The following is a 17,353-nucleotide window of genomic DNA, read 5'->3' as shown; positions in this document are numbered from 1 at the left end:
GGAGCTGATTTGGACATGTGCTGACTGCTCCTCCTGGCAGCTCCTTCTCCACACCAAGGGAAACTGAGGCAAGGGCAACTAGCAGGAGGGTCCTGGCTGTGGGATCTGCCAAAATCCATCCCAGCTTCTTGCAGGTGCAGGGACTGTGGAATCAGAATCCTCAAAGTTGGAAAAGTCCTCCAAGATGATCAAGTCCAGCCTGTGACCAGCCTTGCCCCACAGGCATCCTCCTCCTCACTGAGCACCAACCTCAGTTTGCCCACGATGGAGGGGAAGGGTCTGACCCCAGAGAACTCTTGGGGCTCTTTGTTTTTTAAGCACACCCAAATCTAAGCTCTCCTCCCCAGAGGCTCCAGCCCTGACTTGCTCAGAGTGAGGAAAGAGGCCAAGAGAGCACCAAGGAGGACTCAGGACCAGGGCTGGGCCCCCCAAACCAGCCCCTTGCAGCCACCCAAACACCTCCAGGGAGGCTGAGCTGGACAGAACCGAAATGAGCCACAGGTCAGGGGCTGAAGGGTTTGTTCAAGTACGGGAAGACACCTGGGATCATCCAAAACCACCCCAAATCCGAAACACGTGAGCCAAAGCCAGCAGTGCAAGAGGGAGTTTGACTCTCCAGCCTCATCCTCCCGGGGATGGGGAGAGTCTGCTTCAAACCCAGCTCCCCATGGGGATGTTCTGCCCCACCCTCACATCCATCCCAAACAAAGACTCATCTCCCATTTATTTAGGCATCATTCTGCCTCAAATCTCTCTCTGGCCCAATATTCAGCACCAGCAGCTTTCCCTTTATTCCTCTTCCCACCACTTCCCTGCTCTTCATGGGAGTGTCCGTAGCTTTTGTCCCAGCCTCTGTGTGCTCCCTGCACCCTCTCCCAGGGCCCTCCAGCCTCCACCAGATCTCAGGGCTGGTTTCCAAGGCCTTCAGGCCCATCCCTGAGGCTGGAAGGAGAAGCAGACACAATCTGGGAAAGAACAAGTAGGATTTAGGCGGAAAAAGGCACAAAACAAGAGGGGAACCACTGCTGGGCAGGGAATAGAGGTTTATTCATCTGTTGCCTCCAGAAACTTGAGACTGGTTTTAAAACAAACCAAACAAAATAAAAGCTAAAAATATATGAATTCAGCCATTTCCAGCACAATGAGATATAATTTTATGAGTCAACTTGTCCTCCTCGTGTTTCCACCAGCCTTTAGCCCAAAGCAAACGGCCCACGGGAGGGAGGGCTCGACACCAGAGGGAATTGCAGGGTTTATTTGGGATGAATAAGGTCTCAAGGAGGGGAAAAGTCCCCCAACACCTACTCCAGGGACTGTCCGTACACGTGGACACGAGACAAGCTCAGTGGAGGCGTTACAGGTCCTGCGGCCGGGGCAGGCGGAGCTGGAGAGGGTCAGAACCAGCTCTGGGGATGGAGAAATCCCAGCTGGGGCTGCTCTGGGCTCTGGAGACGCGGTGGGGCCGGGGGGACACACGGGGCACAGCGAGGTCCTGTTAGAGGATGGAGGGGACGGGGGAGCAGGGGCGCTGCAGGGAGCAGGGGGAGCTGCAGCGGGACGCCAGCGGAGCCAGGCCCACCGCGGATCCTGCCACTCCATCTATGCTGCTCAGGCTCCGGGATTTTCCATAGCCTCGGTGAAGAAAACAGACAGGTTAGAGCCCAGCAGCCTCCTGCCCGAGGCTCGGGAAGCTGAGAGCGCCAGGCTGAGCCCCACACCCCCAGCAACCCCCTAGAAAAATCCAGGAAGGCATTTCTGAGGACAACCAGGCTCCCGTGGATCCTCCAAACCTTCCCACTCCCTTCATCGAGCAGCGCCGGCCAAATCCAGGACTCGAGAGGCATCAATGAGACCAAATTGCTCTTGTAGGGTGCTGGGTTTTGTTTCCCAAATTGCTCTGAATGAGGAATGAGTCTGGGGATTTTGTGGGCTGAAGCAGACGGGGAAAAGCGGCAGAACTCAAACAAATATGGATTTGGAAGGAGTGATTCCCCCAGCTCTGGTGTTTACACCCCTGTAGCAGCAAGCTGCTGCTGACACCTTCCTGTGTGGAAAGGAGCAGGTAGATGTGCTCATTATTTCCATAAGAAGTTGCATTAAAGAGCAGATATTTCTATTTCTTTAAGCACGGGGACCCTTCACACTCCCCCAAAGAGCCAGGAATTTCTCCAGCTTTTATTGAAAAAGCAACAGCCAGAAGAAATCTCCTCACAGGTCAAAAACCACTTTTCTTGCTGGAAAGACACAAAGCCTTTGCACTGAAAACTGCATTTGGAGCTCCACAGAGCACCACTGCTAAGGATGAGGCTGTTCCCTGGGTCTGGTGCCAAAAGATGGAAAATTGATGATGCTCCCAGCCGTGCTGAGCCCAATGTCCCCAGGCCTGGATCTTCCCTGAGGGCACCCGGCTGAGCAAACCCAGCCAAGCCTGGGCCTTCCCAAGGCACCAGCGAGTTCCAGGGAAAGCAAAGCCAGGGAAGCAGCATGTGGGGGGTGGGGAGCAGAGGGAGGCAGCTCCTGACAGCAGAAAAACAAGGTGATGGATGGTCCCTTCGGCAGTGCCAGGCTCAGAACCCCTCCCCGTGTCCCGCCCCAGGAGCTCGTGGCACACCTTTGGGTTCTGCTTTGGTGCTGGTTGGGGCTTGGACCAGGGGTGTCACAGCAGACCTGTCACAGCATCACCCTCCCACACCCCCTCCGGGGGATGCCGAGACAGGAGCACCCCCTGGAAAGGCTCCAGGGCACCATCTCATCAAATCTGGGGGTTGACCCCTCCTGACATTTCTTTCCCAGCCCCAGCAGCCAGCGGGGATCCTTCAACCCCTCCCCACCTCTCAGCCCCCAGGAGACACAGCTCCCCCAGCTGCCGGGCAGGGGCAGGTCCAGGGGACAGAGGGACACCTGCCCAAAGCTGGTGCTGACTCCAGCAAAGCTCTCCCCATCCCCACAGTGGAACAGAACAGCAGCAGGCCTGAGGAGAAGAGCAATTTCCTTATTTACTTCTTGGCACGGATCCACACAGCGAGTGAGGAGGGAAGCGAGCACAGCCCTGAGCTGGGGGGAGCTGGGAGCTTCCCACCCACAGCAGCTGATGCAAAGACCCCTCTGCTCCCCAAAACATTCCCAAAAAACCACACTGGGCTCATCCCTCCTTGCCTTGCTCTTTTCCCCGGGTGTTCTGAGGCTCTTTGAGGAGCTCAGGCGTTTCCTGAGCCGTGGGGGAAGCAGCCGTGCTGAGATCCCAGCGGTCCCTGAAAGCTTGGGGCAAGCCTGGGTGCAGCACCCAAACAGCAGCAGGAGGTGTTAAATGGGGTCGGGGTTTGCAGTGCAGGGAGCTGCTGCTGGGGCTTGTGGGGGTGATCTTTGCCTCTCATCCCAAACTGAATAGGAAAGGGTGCAAACAGGCACAGAAACAGGCTCAAAACCACACTGCTCACTCTGATAAAGTCTCAAGCATCACATTTTGGGGCAGGACTTCATAAAGATGTTTGATTTCCCCAGGGACCCTCTGCTAACCTGCCCTGAGCCCGACGCTTTGTTCTCTCCATCAGTTTGTCCCAAGCCACGCTTGCAGGAGCACCTGGAAGGAGCTCAGGACTCGGTCCCTCCAGGCTTTCCCACCACACCCAGGGCCAGGTGTCACCAGAGTGAAGCCACAAGGCACAGGGGGCTCGTGCTCTGCTAATTGCCACAGCCGATGAACAGAGCCGCTGTCCCAGGAAGTCGCCCCGGGGCTACCCGGGGTCACCGGGACTGCTTTAGGATCAGCTGCCCATAAAACAGCCCTGGTGGCCCCCGGGGCTCCTCCGGACCGTGGCTCTGCTCAAACAGGCACAGGCTGGGAGCTGCTGGCAGCTGGGGTGGGGTAAAACAGGAGGCAGCACAGCCCAGGAGTGTCCTGCTGTTGGGGACAGGGTGCAGCTCCTGTGGGGTCGTGTCCCCGTGCAAATGTGGGCTGGTCCTCGGTTTCCCCCGGCCAGGGAACTCCAGGGATGCTCCCGTGAGCATTCCCAGATCGATCCCAGCCTGCATGCTCAGGCCATGGGAGAGTCGTGGCCCTGCACTGACTGCAAGAAACAGAGGGAAAATCAGCTGCACGATGCTCTGTGGAGCCAGAAATTGCTGTTAATGTGCTGATAAGGGAGGTGGAGATTTTTAAGAGACACAGAGATGGCACATGGGGACACGGGTCAGTGGCTGAGTGCTGGGGGCAGGATGGGCTCGTAGAGCTCTTTTCCAACCCAAGTGATCCCGTGGTTCCATCCTAACCAGTCTCACTGGCTGGACTCATCCTGCCTCCCTATCCCTCCATCCGAGCAGGGGACAGGGCCAGGACAGCCCCGTGCCAAGGTGTCTGCGCCCAGCAGGACACATTTTTGGGAACTGCTGAGCAGAACCCCAGTGCTGAGGGGAGATAAAGGGTCTGGAGCCATCCCTGGCAGCCAGGGAGCAAAGCAATACCACTGGAAACAGCCAGAGGAGCCAGAAACACATTCCAGATAGGAACCCACAGCAATCCAATCTGCTGCAGGCTCAGGTCCAGGGGCAGGAGCAGCTCTTCTCTCTGAGCTGCCCCAACAAGACCAAGAGCTGGAGTCGGGGTTAAGCCACAATGGATGCTGAGATCTGCAGCTCATTCCCAAACCAGCTCCCTCTCCTGATTTCCACAGCTTGTACAGACACCAGTACCTGTCCCAGGATCTGACAGATGGCCATCACTGAGTCGGGCTCAGAACCAAGCTCATCACAATTTGCAGAGCTGCCAACATCCCAGTACCAGAACAAACAGCCTCAGCAGGAGATAAATCAAGACCAAGGGGAGAGGCACCGCTGCGGCTCCCAGCGGCTTTCAGCTGGAGGCTGCTTGGCCCCCTGGTCACCTCTGGTCATCTCTGGTCACCTCTGGTCATCTCTGGTCACCTCTGGTCATCTCTGGTCATCTCTGGTCATCTCTGGTCATCTCTGGTCACCTCTGGTCATCTCTGGTCATCTCTGGTCATCTCTGGTCATCTCTGGTCATCTCTGGTCATCTCTGGTCACCCCTGACCCCTGAGCATTTCACTAGGCCAGCCCTGACCTCCCAGGACAGCCTCCCACCTGTCTGTCCCACAGCCCAAGCAGGACACGGATGCTGAGGTTCCCTGTTCCCAAAAGGTCTCAGGCACAACTGGAGCCCCTCTGGACACCAGCCCCAGCTTTCTCCAGGCACAACATCATTCCAGCAACATGGGGATGAGTGACCCGTGCACACCTGCTGTTTTAAAGTGTAAAAGGCTCTCTGAAATTTGCAGGGAGTACAGCAGAACACCCCAAGAGCCACCACCACAGTGCCCTTTCAAAGAGCTGCTGCTGCCACCACACGAGGACAGAAATCTCCTGGTCTCCTGCGATGCAGTGATGGGATTTGGGAGCGAGTGAAAGCAGCTCTGGATCCTCAGCTCTTAGAGCTGCTCCACTTCTCCTGGCTTCAGTGGGACCAGATTCAAATGCTTCAGCTGAAGCCTGACTTCAGCATTTTCTAAGGGGGAAGATCAGCACTGGCTTTCATCCCTCTCCTCCATCCCTTCCAGTTCAGCATTCCAGTCTGAAATGGGACTAAACCTCTCTCCCTTCTCCACATGAACAGGCAGTAAGAGACCAGCTTCACAGGAAAAGGCACTCACAGGGAAAAAACATCAGGCTTTTCAAGCAGATATTTGATGGTACCCCGAGGATGAGTGAAGCTTTTCCTCTCTGTCCTCTTTCTGAGGCTGAGCAGCAATGCCAAAGGGAATCCTTGATTTCCCAGGAGGAAACAACCAATTTGCTTGTACTACTGATCAATGTGATTGTCCCAAACACCTCCCTGCTTCCCACCCAGAGCAGTTCCAAAAGGAACAAACCCTGGAGGCTCTCCAAAGCACCAACAGCTCTTGGGGAGCAGCTCAGAAATCAGCACATCATCCATTCTCCTGCTGGTCCCAGCTCCCAGGCACCGTTCCCTGCCAGCGACGGGCACCACTTGGTACCAGGGAGGTAGAAGTAGGTCAGCCCTGCAGCTGCAGCATCCCACGCCACCCTGGACACACAAAACACTGCACAACTGGAAAACTGAGCTGTGCCCTAAGAGTTATCCCAGCAACTGAGGGTGCAGCTTGATTTTGGGGGGCTGGTTTGCCCCTCTCTGGGGCTGGAGTGCTGGGAGATGGGTAGAGGAGCAAAGAAGCCTGAGACCAGGTTGGAGAAGATTTTGTTTTGTCATGGGAAGAAGAGTTTTGTGTTTTCCTGACTCATCTCCCCCTCAGTTTCCCATGGAAAACCTCAACACTTAGCACAGCTCCTGTTCCAAACCCAGAGGAGCCTTTCTGGCAGCCCGGAGCTGCTGGCAAGGCAGCACTTGACACATCTCCCCACGCTCGAACCCACCCAAAGCCACCGGAGGGGAGAGGAAGGGAAAAGCCTCTGGATTCTTTTTTCCCTACTGAAAACCTTTGGGTCACCTTCAGTCACAACCTCAGCACGTGCCCAGGAGAGATGTCCCACTCACAGCATCCAGAGACGAGTGGACCCAGGGAGAGGAGCTGGGTGTCCCCAGGGAGGGCAGTGCAGCCACCACGGGGTCACAGACCCCAGGTGGGGACAACAGGGGAGGAGAAAACAAAACGTGGAGCCAGCACGGAGAGATGTGTTGGATGGAGGTGAAGCAGATGGAGAGGCAGGAAGACGCGGATTTGGGGAGCAGAGAACAGCCAGGCAGGCGGATGGAGATGAACCAGTCTTGGATCGGCTCAACAGAACTCAGCCTCCACCTCTCCCTCCCCACCCGGCTCCTGCTCACACCTCCAGCCGTACCTTTCTGGATGCCTCCGTCTGCCGCACAGGAGAAGTCCCCCGTGGCCAGCAGGAAGCACGTGGAGGATTTCTTGTTCTTGTCCCGGGTGCTGGAGCGCCGCATTGGCCGCTTCTCCTCGTCCGTCGGGGACAGCGGCTGCTCCTCGTCCGACAGCACCACGTTGGCCTCACCGTTCTGCTTGGAGTCTGCAAGGAGGTGGCAGAGACCCATCAGCAGCTGACAAACCCACGGGAGAAAGCGCTCAGGGCGGCCAGAAGGGGCTGGTCAGGCCGGGCCAGGAAGCAGAAGAGCAGGTTGCAGGTGGCCCAGAGCAACATTCACCAATTGGGGTGCTGATCCCAGCCTGGACACGCTCATTTAGAGCAGCCAGGGGAGCAGGACAAAGACAGACATAATTCCAAGCAGCTCTAGTCCTGCTGAGGGTTATAAAACCTGCATGAAGCCAAAGCTGGGGATGAAACACCCCAGGTTTTTGAGATCCACCCACTTAATTGGAGGGAATTAGCTCTCCAAAATTCACACTGCTGAGGAACGGGCTGCTCGGGGGTAGTGGGAAGTGCTAATTTATGTCCCCTGGCTCCCTGGTTCGTTGGCTGGGAGGATGCTCTGCCACGTGAGGGCCTGGCCTGGGCTCCTGGCTCGAACTGTTCCCTGCTGCCAGGGCTCCTGGGGCAGATGGGATCCTCAGGCGTGTGGGAAAAGGAGATTTATAAAGGAAAAGAGCAGTTTGGGGCAGCTGGAGCTCCCTGTTTCCCCACCAGGGGAAGGCCCATCACTGTTAAACACCTGTGGCCAGATGTGCAGCTGCCCAGGGCTGACCCCAGTGTTGGTGCAGGACACAGCCCCACCATGGGAACTCCTGTTCCAGACACCCCAGAGGTGCCACTGGCAGCAAACCAAGACAAGAAGGGGCAGGGCAGCCAGCATGGCCAGCACTGGCAGCGGGGCAGGGCTCACACAGACCCCCAGAGTTAGCCCAAGGGATGGTCCCCACAGCTGCCCACAGCTGGGCCGTGCCTTCTCCTGGTCCAAAGGGAAGACTGGCCAACCCTCAAACTTCAGCTCAGTGTGTGAGAGGAAAAAAAGAAACATCCAGGGCCTGGTTTTGCTCAGGATTTGGTGCAGCAGGGCAGGGATTCAGTCTAGCAGCAGATGAATGAGGAGGTGGGGTCAAGCCCCAGGGAATGTCCATGGATTCATCAATGGACAATCAAAGTTACCCTGATTGACGGTGGGAGGAAGCAAAGGAAAAATCTGTCCCAAAGGCATGACCAGGCTAACATGGGAGTAGGGCAAGTGGCCTTAGCTCTGTCACTGTGAGGGAGAGGCAGGCTAAGTGGGGACACCTTGAAACCCACTGTGGTGACTTGATGTGTGCCATCAGGAGGGGAGGATACAGCCCTTGGGGAAGCAGGATATGGCCTTTGGGGAAGCAGGATATGGCCTGGAAGCAGGATATGGCCTGGAAGCAGGATATGGCCTGGAAGCAGGATATGGCCTCTGGGGAAGCAGGATGTGACCTTTGGGGAAGCAGGATGTGACCTTTGGGGAAGCAGGATATGGCCTTTGGGGAAGCAGGATGTGACCTTTGAGGAAGCAGGATGTGGCCTGGAAGCAGGATATGGTCTCTGGGGAAGCAGGATATGGCCTTTCCCCACTGCCTGGATGGGGGATTTGACCTGCAGCGCCCTGTTCCACCAGCATAGCCCCCAACCCTCACACCCAAAGGGCCCAGCCCTTTCTGCCCCAGCCCAGGGCTGGGGCCACGTCCTGCCCGCACAGGGGAGCAAAGGCGTCGCCTTGAGGGCTCCTGGAGGTCTCCCCCTCCCTCGGCCCCACCTTTGGGGTCTCACCTGACCGTTTCCGCTCAGTCGCCCCCTCCTCTACTGCCAATGGGCAAGTGTCGCTCTGGGTGCTGTTCCGGGGGGAGTTTTCCTCAGATTTGCTGTAGGTGGGGGAGTCCAGCGGGGCCGGACGGGGTATATGCTTTTTCTTCTTCTTTGGCAGCTTCTGCTTGGCCATGGCCAATGAATAGTACATCCCAAAGTTATTGACGATGACGGGCACGGGCATGGCGATGGTCAGCACCCCAGCCAGGGCGCACAGGGCCCCCACCACCATCCCCGACCAGGTCTTGGGGTACATGTCACCATAGCCCAGGGTCGTCATCGTGACCACGGCCCACCAGAACCCGATGGGGATGTTCTTAAAGTGAGTGTGGTCGCTCCCGGTGGGGTCGGACGTCTTGGCCCCGATCCGCTCGGCATAGTAGATCATGGTGGCGAAAATCAACACCCCCAAGGCGAGGAAGATGATGAGGAGCAGGAATTCGTTGGTGCTGGCCCGGAGCGTGTGGCCCAGCACCCGGAGACCCACAAAGTGCCGCGTCAACTTGAAGATCCGGAGGATGCGGACGAAGCGCACCACCCGTAGGAAGCCCAGCACGTCCCGGGCAGCTTTGGAGGACAGGCCACTGAGACCCACCTCCAGGTAGAAGGGCAAGATGGCCACGAAGTCAATGATGTTGAGCAGGTTTTTAATGAAGAGAAGCTTATCTGGGCAGCAGATGATGCGAACCAGGAACTCGAGGGTAAACCACAGCACGCACACCCCTTCGATGTAGGTGAGGATGGGCTCCGTCTCCACTTTGTGTGTCAGCAGCACCGTCGTGGTGTTGCCGACCACCAGGGTCTCCGTCACGTTGACGTCGATGTTGAAGGCCTCGTGCGTCTCCAGGCAGAAGGTTGTGATGGAGACCAGGATGAAGAAAAGCGAGGCGAAAGCAACCACCTGTGAAAGTCAAAATTACACGGGCTGTGAGCTGATGTGGGACAACCTCTTCTGTTTGGAGGTCAGAACTCTCCAGGTGCTGCCACCCACTGCCCCAGGACAAAGGGTGGAGAATGAGGACGGATCTCTGGACCTCTCCCATGAGCTGACAGCAAACCTCAATGCTTGGGGCCATCAGTCCAGGACTTTTCTCCAAGTGCTAAGATCTGTACAGGAGAAGGAGTGCTGGAGGTGTGCCAGGAATGGTGGTGGTGGGGATGAGGGAGAACTGGGACAGGCTTGGACTGGAGCAATCCTCCAGTGGGAGCAGATATGGAAAGGGAATTTTGACAGGGCAAATTCAAAGAGCTTTCCCCCACATCCATCACTAACCCCTCTAGAAACCAGGTTCACACTTCACAAATGTGAGCTTTGGGGTCTGGATGTGTCAGAGATGTCCTCTGCCCTCTCCCTGGGGGTCAGTTGTGGGTGATGTGCCCACAGGAGGTCCAGGACTGGGAGGGCAGCACAAGGAGAGGAGCAGGCAGAGCTCAGCCTCCTGCTGATGCCTGGACCTGGTGACACCCAGATGTTCCCATTTCTCCATTGCTCTGCCCAAGCAGGGAGACCATCATCCCTCCATGTCTCCTCCTCTCGGATGAGAGCGAGGAGGGGCCGGCAGCACGCATTGGAAGTCACAGGCTGTGTCACAAAGTACCACCTTGTGGTCCCATCAATCCTGGGATGGGATCACATCAGGATCCCAATCCATCGTGATTCTGCTCCCTCCCTCATGGCAATCCCATGACCTGGAGCATCTGTTTCCAAGAGCCACCCCCCCATCCCCCCCCGCCCCCCCGCCAAAAAAAAGCTTCAGAGCAGAAGAACTCTTGTTCCACCTTCCTCCAGCACTAAAGCACGGTGGTTTTGGCTCCCAGGGAGCAGGTCCTGCTGCAGCCCCTTCGCTGCACCTGCAGCAAGCAGGACGTGACCTCTCTCTGTCAAACCCACCCGAGCGGCTGCGCTGGCAGAGCTGCACCGTGAGGCTGCTCCAGGCGACAGCCCGGATCCTCGGCTGGAGTGAATCAGCAGCAGAGACAGCCTGAGTCACGCTGGAGAAACACCCGGCCCCGGACAGCGGCAGAGCCGGCAGCCCTGAGCCTCCCAGAGCATCCTCAGGGGTGTCCCCAAGGGCAGACCCGCGTGGGTCCGCCACAGAGAGCAGCAGCCCCGCTAGAGTTTGGTGTGAAGTTTAAATCAGGCATTAAATGATGGAGAAACCTCTGGAAGATGATCCTCCTGCCCCAGTGGGAGACACCTGCTTATGGACGGAGTGAGATGCTCCTCACCCCTCAGTCAGATCCCTTTGGACCCTGCATGGGGATTCAGCTCTGAAGGCTGATCAGCCGTGTGCGGTTTGGGAAACAAATCCAACAAAACTGGGATCTTAAAGCAAGGCCAGCTTAACCAGACAAGTGTCTCTACACAGTGGTGGCACAGCCAAAATAATCCGCTCTGCAGCTGAGGGCTGAGTCACGTTCCTGAGCTTCCCCGTATGGGGAATCTTGGGAAAACCTGAGGAGTAAAAATTTAGACTTAAAGCAAAGTAGAAAGAAAAAAAAATCACCCAGGAAGGTAGTGAGACCATGCAAACACTTGAGTAATGAAGCAGCCCTGCTGCTGGGTGCGAGGTGAGACCTGATTTAGCCCAAGGAGCAAAATCAGCCTTTAAAAATAGCAGAGCTGGATTCACAGCCGGTGCCAACCATAGTGTCCCCCCCAGAGTGCTGCTCCAGTTCCATGTCTGACCCAAGATGTCTCACCTCAGCTTCAGTCTCTGCTCCAAACTCAAGTTCTTTTCCAAAAATGTCTTTAAAACAAAATCTATGTATAAACCCAGTACTACCAGTACACACCAGAACTCCCTCCAGAACATGCTGATGTTCTACACAATCTTGACCTGCACTCAACAGCTTGAGATTGGTGTTCCCAAAAAATCCATGAGCCTACAGAGCCTGGAAGTCCCCATGAAAGTGAGGTCAGGACTCCCCAAGTTGAGCTGCAAAGGGAAAAAATAATGAGGAACTGCATGTAAGAAGAGTTTGGACGTAGAGGCAAAATCCCAGCCAGGGCAGGTTCCCATGGGGAAGAAGAGTGTTGAGCTCCAGATGGGACAGCAGTTGCACCAGGGACCAAATATTCCCTGTGTGGATTAGACTGAGGAACCAGGGACCCATGGCCATGGATGGTGCATGGAAAAGAGGCTAAAACATAGCAGAGATCTCTAACCACGCACTCACAGTCGCCAGCTCAGGAGGAGAAACGCTGGAGGGAGGGAGGGAAAGACAGAAATAACAAGGAGCCAACTGAGTCAGGACCCGAGGGGCTGCTCCATGGAGAGGAGCGAGGACCAGAGAAATTCAGCCCTTGAGACTCTTAGTCACAGCTGCCACACAGAGAGGGAGAGGGTTTACATGGACAGCCTGGGACTGCTGCTTCCCAAGGTGCTGTTCAGCGCTCCAGCACGTTCCCTGCAGCCAGCAGCACCCCTTTGGCTCTGGAGAGAAAGGAGGACACCCCGAAATGGGGCATTAAAGAAATCCCAACCACCACAAACCTCACCCACCACAAAAGCCAGGGCAGTGCCAGGAATGTTGTACCCACAGGGATGCTCAGGAATCCCGCAGTACTGGATGGTGACTCCAGCCAGGAACTGGGTGCACTCACTTGGGCTGGTTGCTTTGCTCTGTGCCTCAGTTTCCCCTCTTGCCAGAGCAGTCTCCTAAGCTATGGCAAAACGATACGAGTATTTATTCCTGTTGCCTCTGGAAGTTGATGGTTCCCATGGCACTGCTGAGCTGAACATTCATCTCGAGCAGTGGGAAGGAAGCAGGGAGATCCCAGTACCAACTGGTCCCACTCCAGCCCCAGTCTGGCCTCAATCACAACCATCACTGCTCCCTCCAATACATTCCTCCTGCTAAAGCCTTTCCAGGAGCAGCTCAGCACACAGGAAAAGCAGAACCAAATGACACCAGGGGGAAAAAGACTAGTTGAATTATTCTGCTTGGGTTTATTTTTAATTTTGTTTAATTTTTTATTTGGAGCTCTACACCACTCAGAGCATCTCTCCAAGGTGAAGAGTCCTCAGAGATGGGCAAAGGAGGGGGTACCCTTTTAAAACGGGTTCAGCTCTTGCTGCCCGAGCATTCTCTGCCTGTGTGTGTTGCTCTAACATTTGCTGCAAAAACACCTCCTTGCCAAACTGACCCCTGCCCCGCACGCTGCTCGTGGGTGTGAAATGCCTGCAGAATTTCTTACCATTGATGGGGTTTTTTTACACCTCTAAATGCATCCAGAATTCATCTCCATCCCAACTGCCTGCCTGTGTGTGTGTGCAGATTTATAAGCTGGGTGTGCCAGGGGCTGGGTGGGTACGGGTGGGTGTCTGGGGGCCGGTGGGCAGCGATTTGGGGGTGATCCACGAGGAGCTGGGAGAGGAGACGGAGCGCAGGGAGCGCCGGCTAGGAGCCTGCAGACGCGCCTGGTTTGGGGGGACACATCCCGGGTGTGGTGGTGCCCGCGGGCAGGGAGCGGCTGCGTGCCCAGGGAGGGTGGAGAGGTCTCTGGTGTTTGTGCTCAGGTGTGCTCAGGTGTCTCAGGTGTCTCAGGTGTGCTCAGGTGTGCTCAGGTGTGCTCAGGTGTCTCAGGTGTGCTCAGGTGTGCTCCTCAGGTGTGCACACACTCGGTACCGGGGCCACACGTGGTGAGGGGGCTGCAGGGTGTCATGGGCTCCGTGTGCTGTGGTGGGGACAGCGAGCAGGGGGGGCACGGGGTGTCCCCTGGGGCTGCGGCTCCTGTGCAGGAGGAGCGTGTGCTGCTTGGGGACAACCACCAGGATCCCATTTGCTGCAGGAGCTGACCCCCAGCCCTGAGCTCCACGCCACACCTGGGCTGTTAAATGTGGGATTTGGCATCGTGCAGCCCAGCAAGAGGAACCCAAACATCCTATCCTAGAGCATCCCGAAACTCTGCCAGGAGTCAGCCCTGCCAAGGACAATCCCTCATCTCCGTGTGCCCAGGAGGTGCCCAGGGAGCACTCGAGGGCACAAAGGGAACAGGGATTGTGCTTGGCCCCGGTTTCAGCCCAGCTCTCCCCGATGTGAAGTGTTGGGAGGGCACTGGGAGACAAGGGAAGAGGTGTCCTGTAGGATGGGAGATGGCTCCCATGCCCCACAGTAGGAGGGGACAGTTATGGGGTGGCCTCAATAACCCACCAGGAAAGTCAGTCTTGCCCTTGAGGAGGGGCAGGTGAAGACACAACCCCAGCACGGCCCCACGCCACGTCCCGGCGCGTTTCGGGAGCTTACCCTTGCCGCCTTGGACGAGTAGGGATCCTCAAAGAGCGCCCACATCTTGGGCTGCCAGTTCCGGCAGCAGCCACCCCCTCCGGCAGCCCCTGCCGCCCCTGGGGGCCTGTCATCCATGCCCAGGCGCTGAAGGGCCATCTCCCTACCCCCTTCCTCTTCGGGCTCCTCTCCGCCAGCCCCTCCACCAGGTTCGGGACTCTCAAAGATGTCCAGGGCCTCTTCGGCGTCACGGTGCTGGCGGTAGGTCATCCAGCAGCAGGGCTCCACGTCGGTCTCGTCGATGCCCCAGTAGGTCAGCTCCTCCTCGAAGAGGGGCCCGCAGATGTCCGCGGGGCAGTGCAGCTTCCCCGTGCGGTAGTAGTTGAGCACGTAGGAGAAGATCCCGGGGTGACGGTCGAAGAAGAACTCGTTGCTTTTACCATCAAAGTCAAAGTTGCTCTGGGCGTCGGGGTCAGCCAGCCAGGCCAGGCGGGTGCCCGGCAATGTCCGAAGGGTGCTCTTGTAGGTCTCATGCCGGGTGCCCCCTACATTGATGGTGATCTTGTCCGACTCTTCCCCTTTGCCCATCTCTTCCTTCAGGCATGTTTTGGAGGGTGGTTTGTTCCCAGACTTGCGTCCACGGTAGGAGGAGACACACACCGAGCTGATCATAGATTTCGGTGGATGGGAGATGCCCACAGCGTGCACCCTTCCTCCGGGCGAGGAGCTGGGGTTCAGCGAAGGCAGGAGGGGAGGACAGAGCCGGGACTGGGGAGGGGAAAAGGGGGGGCTCAGGCTCGGCTCTGGCCTCGGGGGGAGCAAGCTGGAGCCGCGCCGGACACCGCGGGCGGCTGGGGGACAGCAGGGGAGGCTGCAACCTCCACCCCCTCCAAAGCCACCCCCCCAAATAAAACCGCCCTAAACCGGGAGCCAGCCCAGCCCTGCCGGGCAGCAACAAGTGCGGGATGGAGGGGGCCAGGGGCGGGCGGGGGGTGCGGCAGCCGGGGGGGGATGCGGGCCCGGCCGGGAGGACGCTGGGGAAGGGATGGGGGGATGCTGAGCCCGGCCGGGCGGTGCGTCCCCCCCCTCCCGGTACCTGCAGCGCCAGGCGCGGGGGGGCCCCGCCGCCCGCCCCTCCCGCTCCGGCGGCTCCGCGCTCCCTCCGCCCCCCCCGGGCCGGGCTCGGGGAGGAGGCGGCGGCCGGGGGGCTCTTCCCCGCTTCCAGCGGAGAGAAGGGGGGATGGATGAGCCCTCTCCGCCTCCCCTCCCGCTCCCCCTCCCCGGGGGTCCCCGTTCACGCGTGGCCAGGCCGGGGGGGCCTGTTGCGCCCCGGCGGTGCCTTCCTACGGCGGCGGGAGCGGCTGCGGGGCTCGCCGGGGCTTTTATAGGGCTGGGAGCGAGCGGTGGGGTTACGGGAACCGGCGCCGCCCCGCCGGGGGGCCGGGGACCCCCAGCGCCCAGCCCCGCAGCCCGCCCGGTGCCCCCCCTGCGCTGCCCTCCCTCTCATCCCCGCATCCATCCCTCCCTCCATCCTCCATCCATCCCTTCATCCCCTCCACCCCCAGCCCAACCCTCCGCCTACCCCCGGGTCCCCCGCACCCCCCGGCACCGGCTCACCTCCCCGCGGGGCCCGACGTGCCGGTGAGGGTCTCGGGGGGTCGGTGTCAGCGAGGAGTGAACCCCGGACACCCCAGCTCCTCTTCGCGCCGGAGGGGAAATGCAGCCCAGAGCTGCCTGCGGATCTGGAGCCAGCTCTTGGCAGAGGCTCCCGCAGATCCCATCCCTCCCTGGCTCGCAATCCCTCGCTCACCGAGAGGTCAGGAGAGACCGACCCCGGGGCCGGTGGGGAGCTGGGAGGCTGCACTCAGACCTGAGCCCCCTTCCCTCCCACCACCCTCCCCGAGCATCTCTCCGCCCTGTTTCTGCTCCTGCGTGTGAGATGCCCCTTTCCTGCAGCGGCTGCCGGGGCTCGGGGTACCAACCACCCCAGCCCCGGGGCCCTTCCCCTAAACCCCCTCCCCGGGGGGCTCCGACCCCCCCGGGATGCTGGTGATGCTCAGCCCCAGCTCCTGGGGCTGGCGAGGAGGTGAAGAGCTGCGGTGCCCCGGGGCCGGGGCTGTCACCCAGGTGAAGACCCGAGGGACTCATCCTGCCAGCGCTGTTTACTTCTGCACCGGCACTGCCGGTGCTGCTGCACCGAGGTGTGGGGGGTGTTTTGGGGTCAATGGAGGGGTCCAGGCCCAGCACAGGCCTGTTGTCAGGGTGAGGCTCTCATCCAGGAGGGTCAGCACTTGGATAAGGGAGTTCTTGGTGCAGGGCGAGGGGACGTGGAGTGGGGGATGCTGCCTCAGCATCCCTCTCTGCACCTCCCTGGGCTGTGCTGTGCATTGTCACCCCGCCAGGGCCCCTCCTCACCCCTGCCCAGGTTTGTCCCCTCGGTGATGTGTCCCCAAAATCCGGGGGGCATGGAGGGGGCGGCTGGGGAAAGCGCTCCACCCAAAAAAATCCACGAGGCACGAGAGGCACGCTCGAATCTTACCACCGAGAAAGCCCTGCTCCAAGTGTGACTGCAACTCCACAGCTTCCAGGGCCGGATCCTGAGCGGGTGGAGGCTGGCGTAGCTCCACACCCAGAGCACCCGGAGCTGCACCAGCGGGAGAGCCTGGAGCCCGAGGGAAAACCGTGCTGGAAAAATCGAGCCTTGCATCACCGGCCAGGCATCGCAGCTCAGCTCCTCATCGTCGTAATGCGAGTTTGGCCAGGAGGAAGGAATGCTGCGACCTGATGCTAATATTTTATCTGTCGACTTTCATCCCGCCAGGAAGAGCTTCGTGCACCCAAGCGCGGCCGTTCCTGGGGTGGGAGGAGGTGGCCAAGCAGACAAATGAGTTGTTTCTGGGGAAGGAAGAGATCTTTTAACCAGCAACACCCGCCCAAAGCTGTCTGCTCTCTAAATATGCCTTCTGATTTTTAATGTCCATGGGAAAAAAAAAAGAAAAAAAAAAAAAGAGAGAGAGAGAAGGAGAGAAAATGGAAAGAGCTGGATGAATAAGGGCCTTTTCAGAGCAAGGGGTTCTGCAGGGATGTCCTGCAAGGCTCAAGGCATCTCAGATAACATCCAGACAGAGGATGGAATAAAGAGCAGGACCTGGAAGATTTCAAGGAGGATCAGCTGTAACCTGGAAAGCCGTGGGTGGGTTCTGAGGACATGGTAAGGGGTCTCTGGACCTCCTGACCCATGGCCTCGTCCCCTGAGCCAGCACAGTGCCCTGAGCCTGGCCCATGGTCCAGCACATCAGGCACATCCCCAGAGGTGGGGAGAGACCAGCAGGAGACAGCTCAGGATGCTCAGGGGGCTGAGTGGCCTCACACAGAGGCTGAGGTGCCTCGAGGTCTCTGTGCA

General features: G+C 58.5%; 1 protein-coding gene across 3 annotated transcripts in view; it reads right to left on the bottom strand.

Moving 5' to 3' along the window:
* KCNC4 (potassium voltage-gated channel subfamily C member 4) overlaps window positions 1–16,856 on the bottom strand; it is a 22,890-nt gene extending 6,034 nt beyond the window's left edge. Inside the window, exons 1-5 of one of the 3 annotated variants that reach the window (XM_015650959.3) lie at window positions 16,490–16,856; window positions 13,972–14,718; window positions 8,686–9,622; window positions 6,832–7,017; window positions 1,024–1,632 (exon numbers count right to left, since the gene is read on the bottom strand). In XM_015650959.3, the coding sequence (XP_015506445.1) occupies window positions 1,496–1,632; window positions 6,832–7,017; window positions 8,686–9,622; window positions 13,972–14,718; window positions 16,490–16,657 (2,175 nt within the window). In that variant the 5' untranslated portion in view covers window positions 16,658–16,856 and the 3' untranslated portion in view covers window positions 1,024–1,495. Of the gene's footprint in view, window positions 1–1,023; window positions 1,633–6,831; window positions 7,018–8,685; window positions 9,623–13,971; window positions 14,719–15,567; window positions 15,809–16,489 lie in introns of those variants that run through there. The other 2 variants (XM_015650961.3, XM_015650960.3) reach the window with 2 other exon arrangements.
* Window positions 16,857–17,353: the final 497 nt, after the last annotated feature.

The sequence above is a fragment of the Parus major genome, chromosome 26 (assembly GCF_001522545.3).
Source record: "Parus major isolate Abel chromosome 26, Parus_major1.1, whole genome shotgun sequence".
NCBI lineage: Eukaryota > Metazoa > Chordata > Aves > Passeriformes > Paridae > Parus > Parus major.
This window is presented reverse-complemented; position numbering and strand designations above follow the sequence as displayed.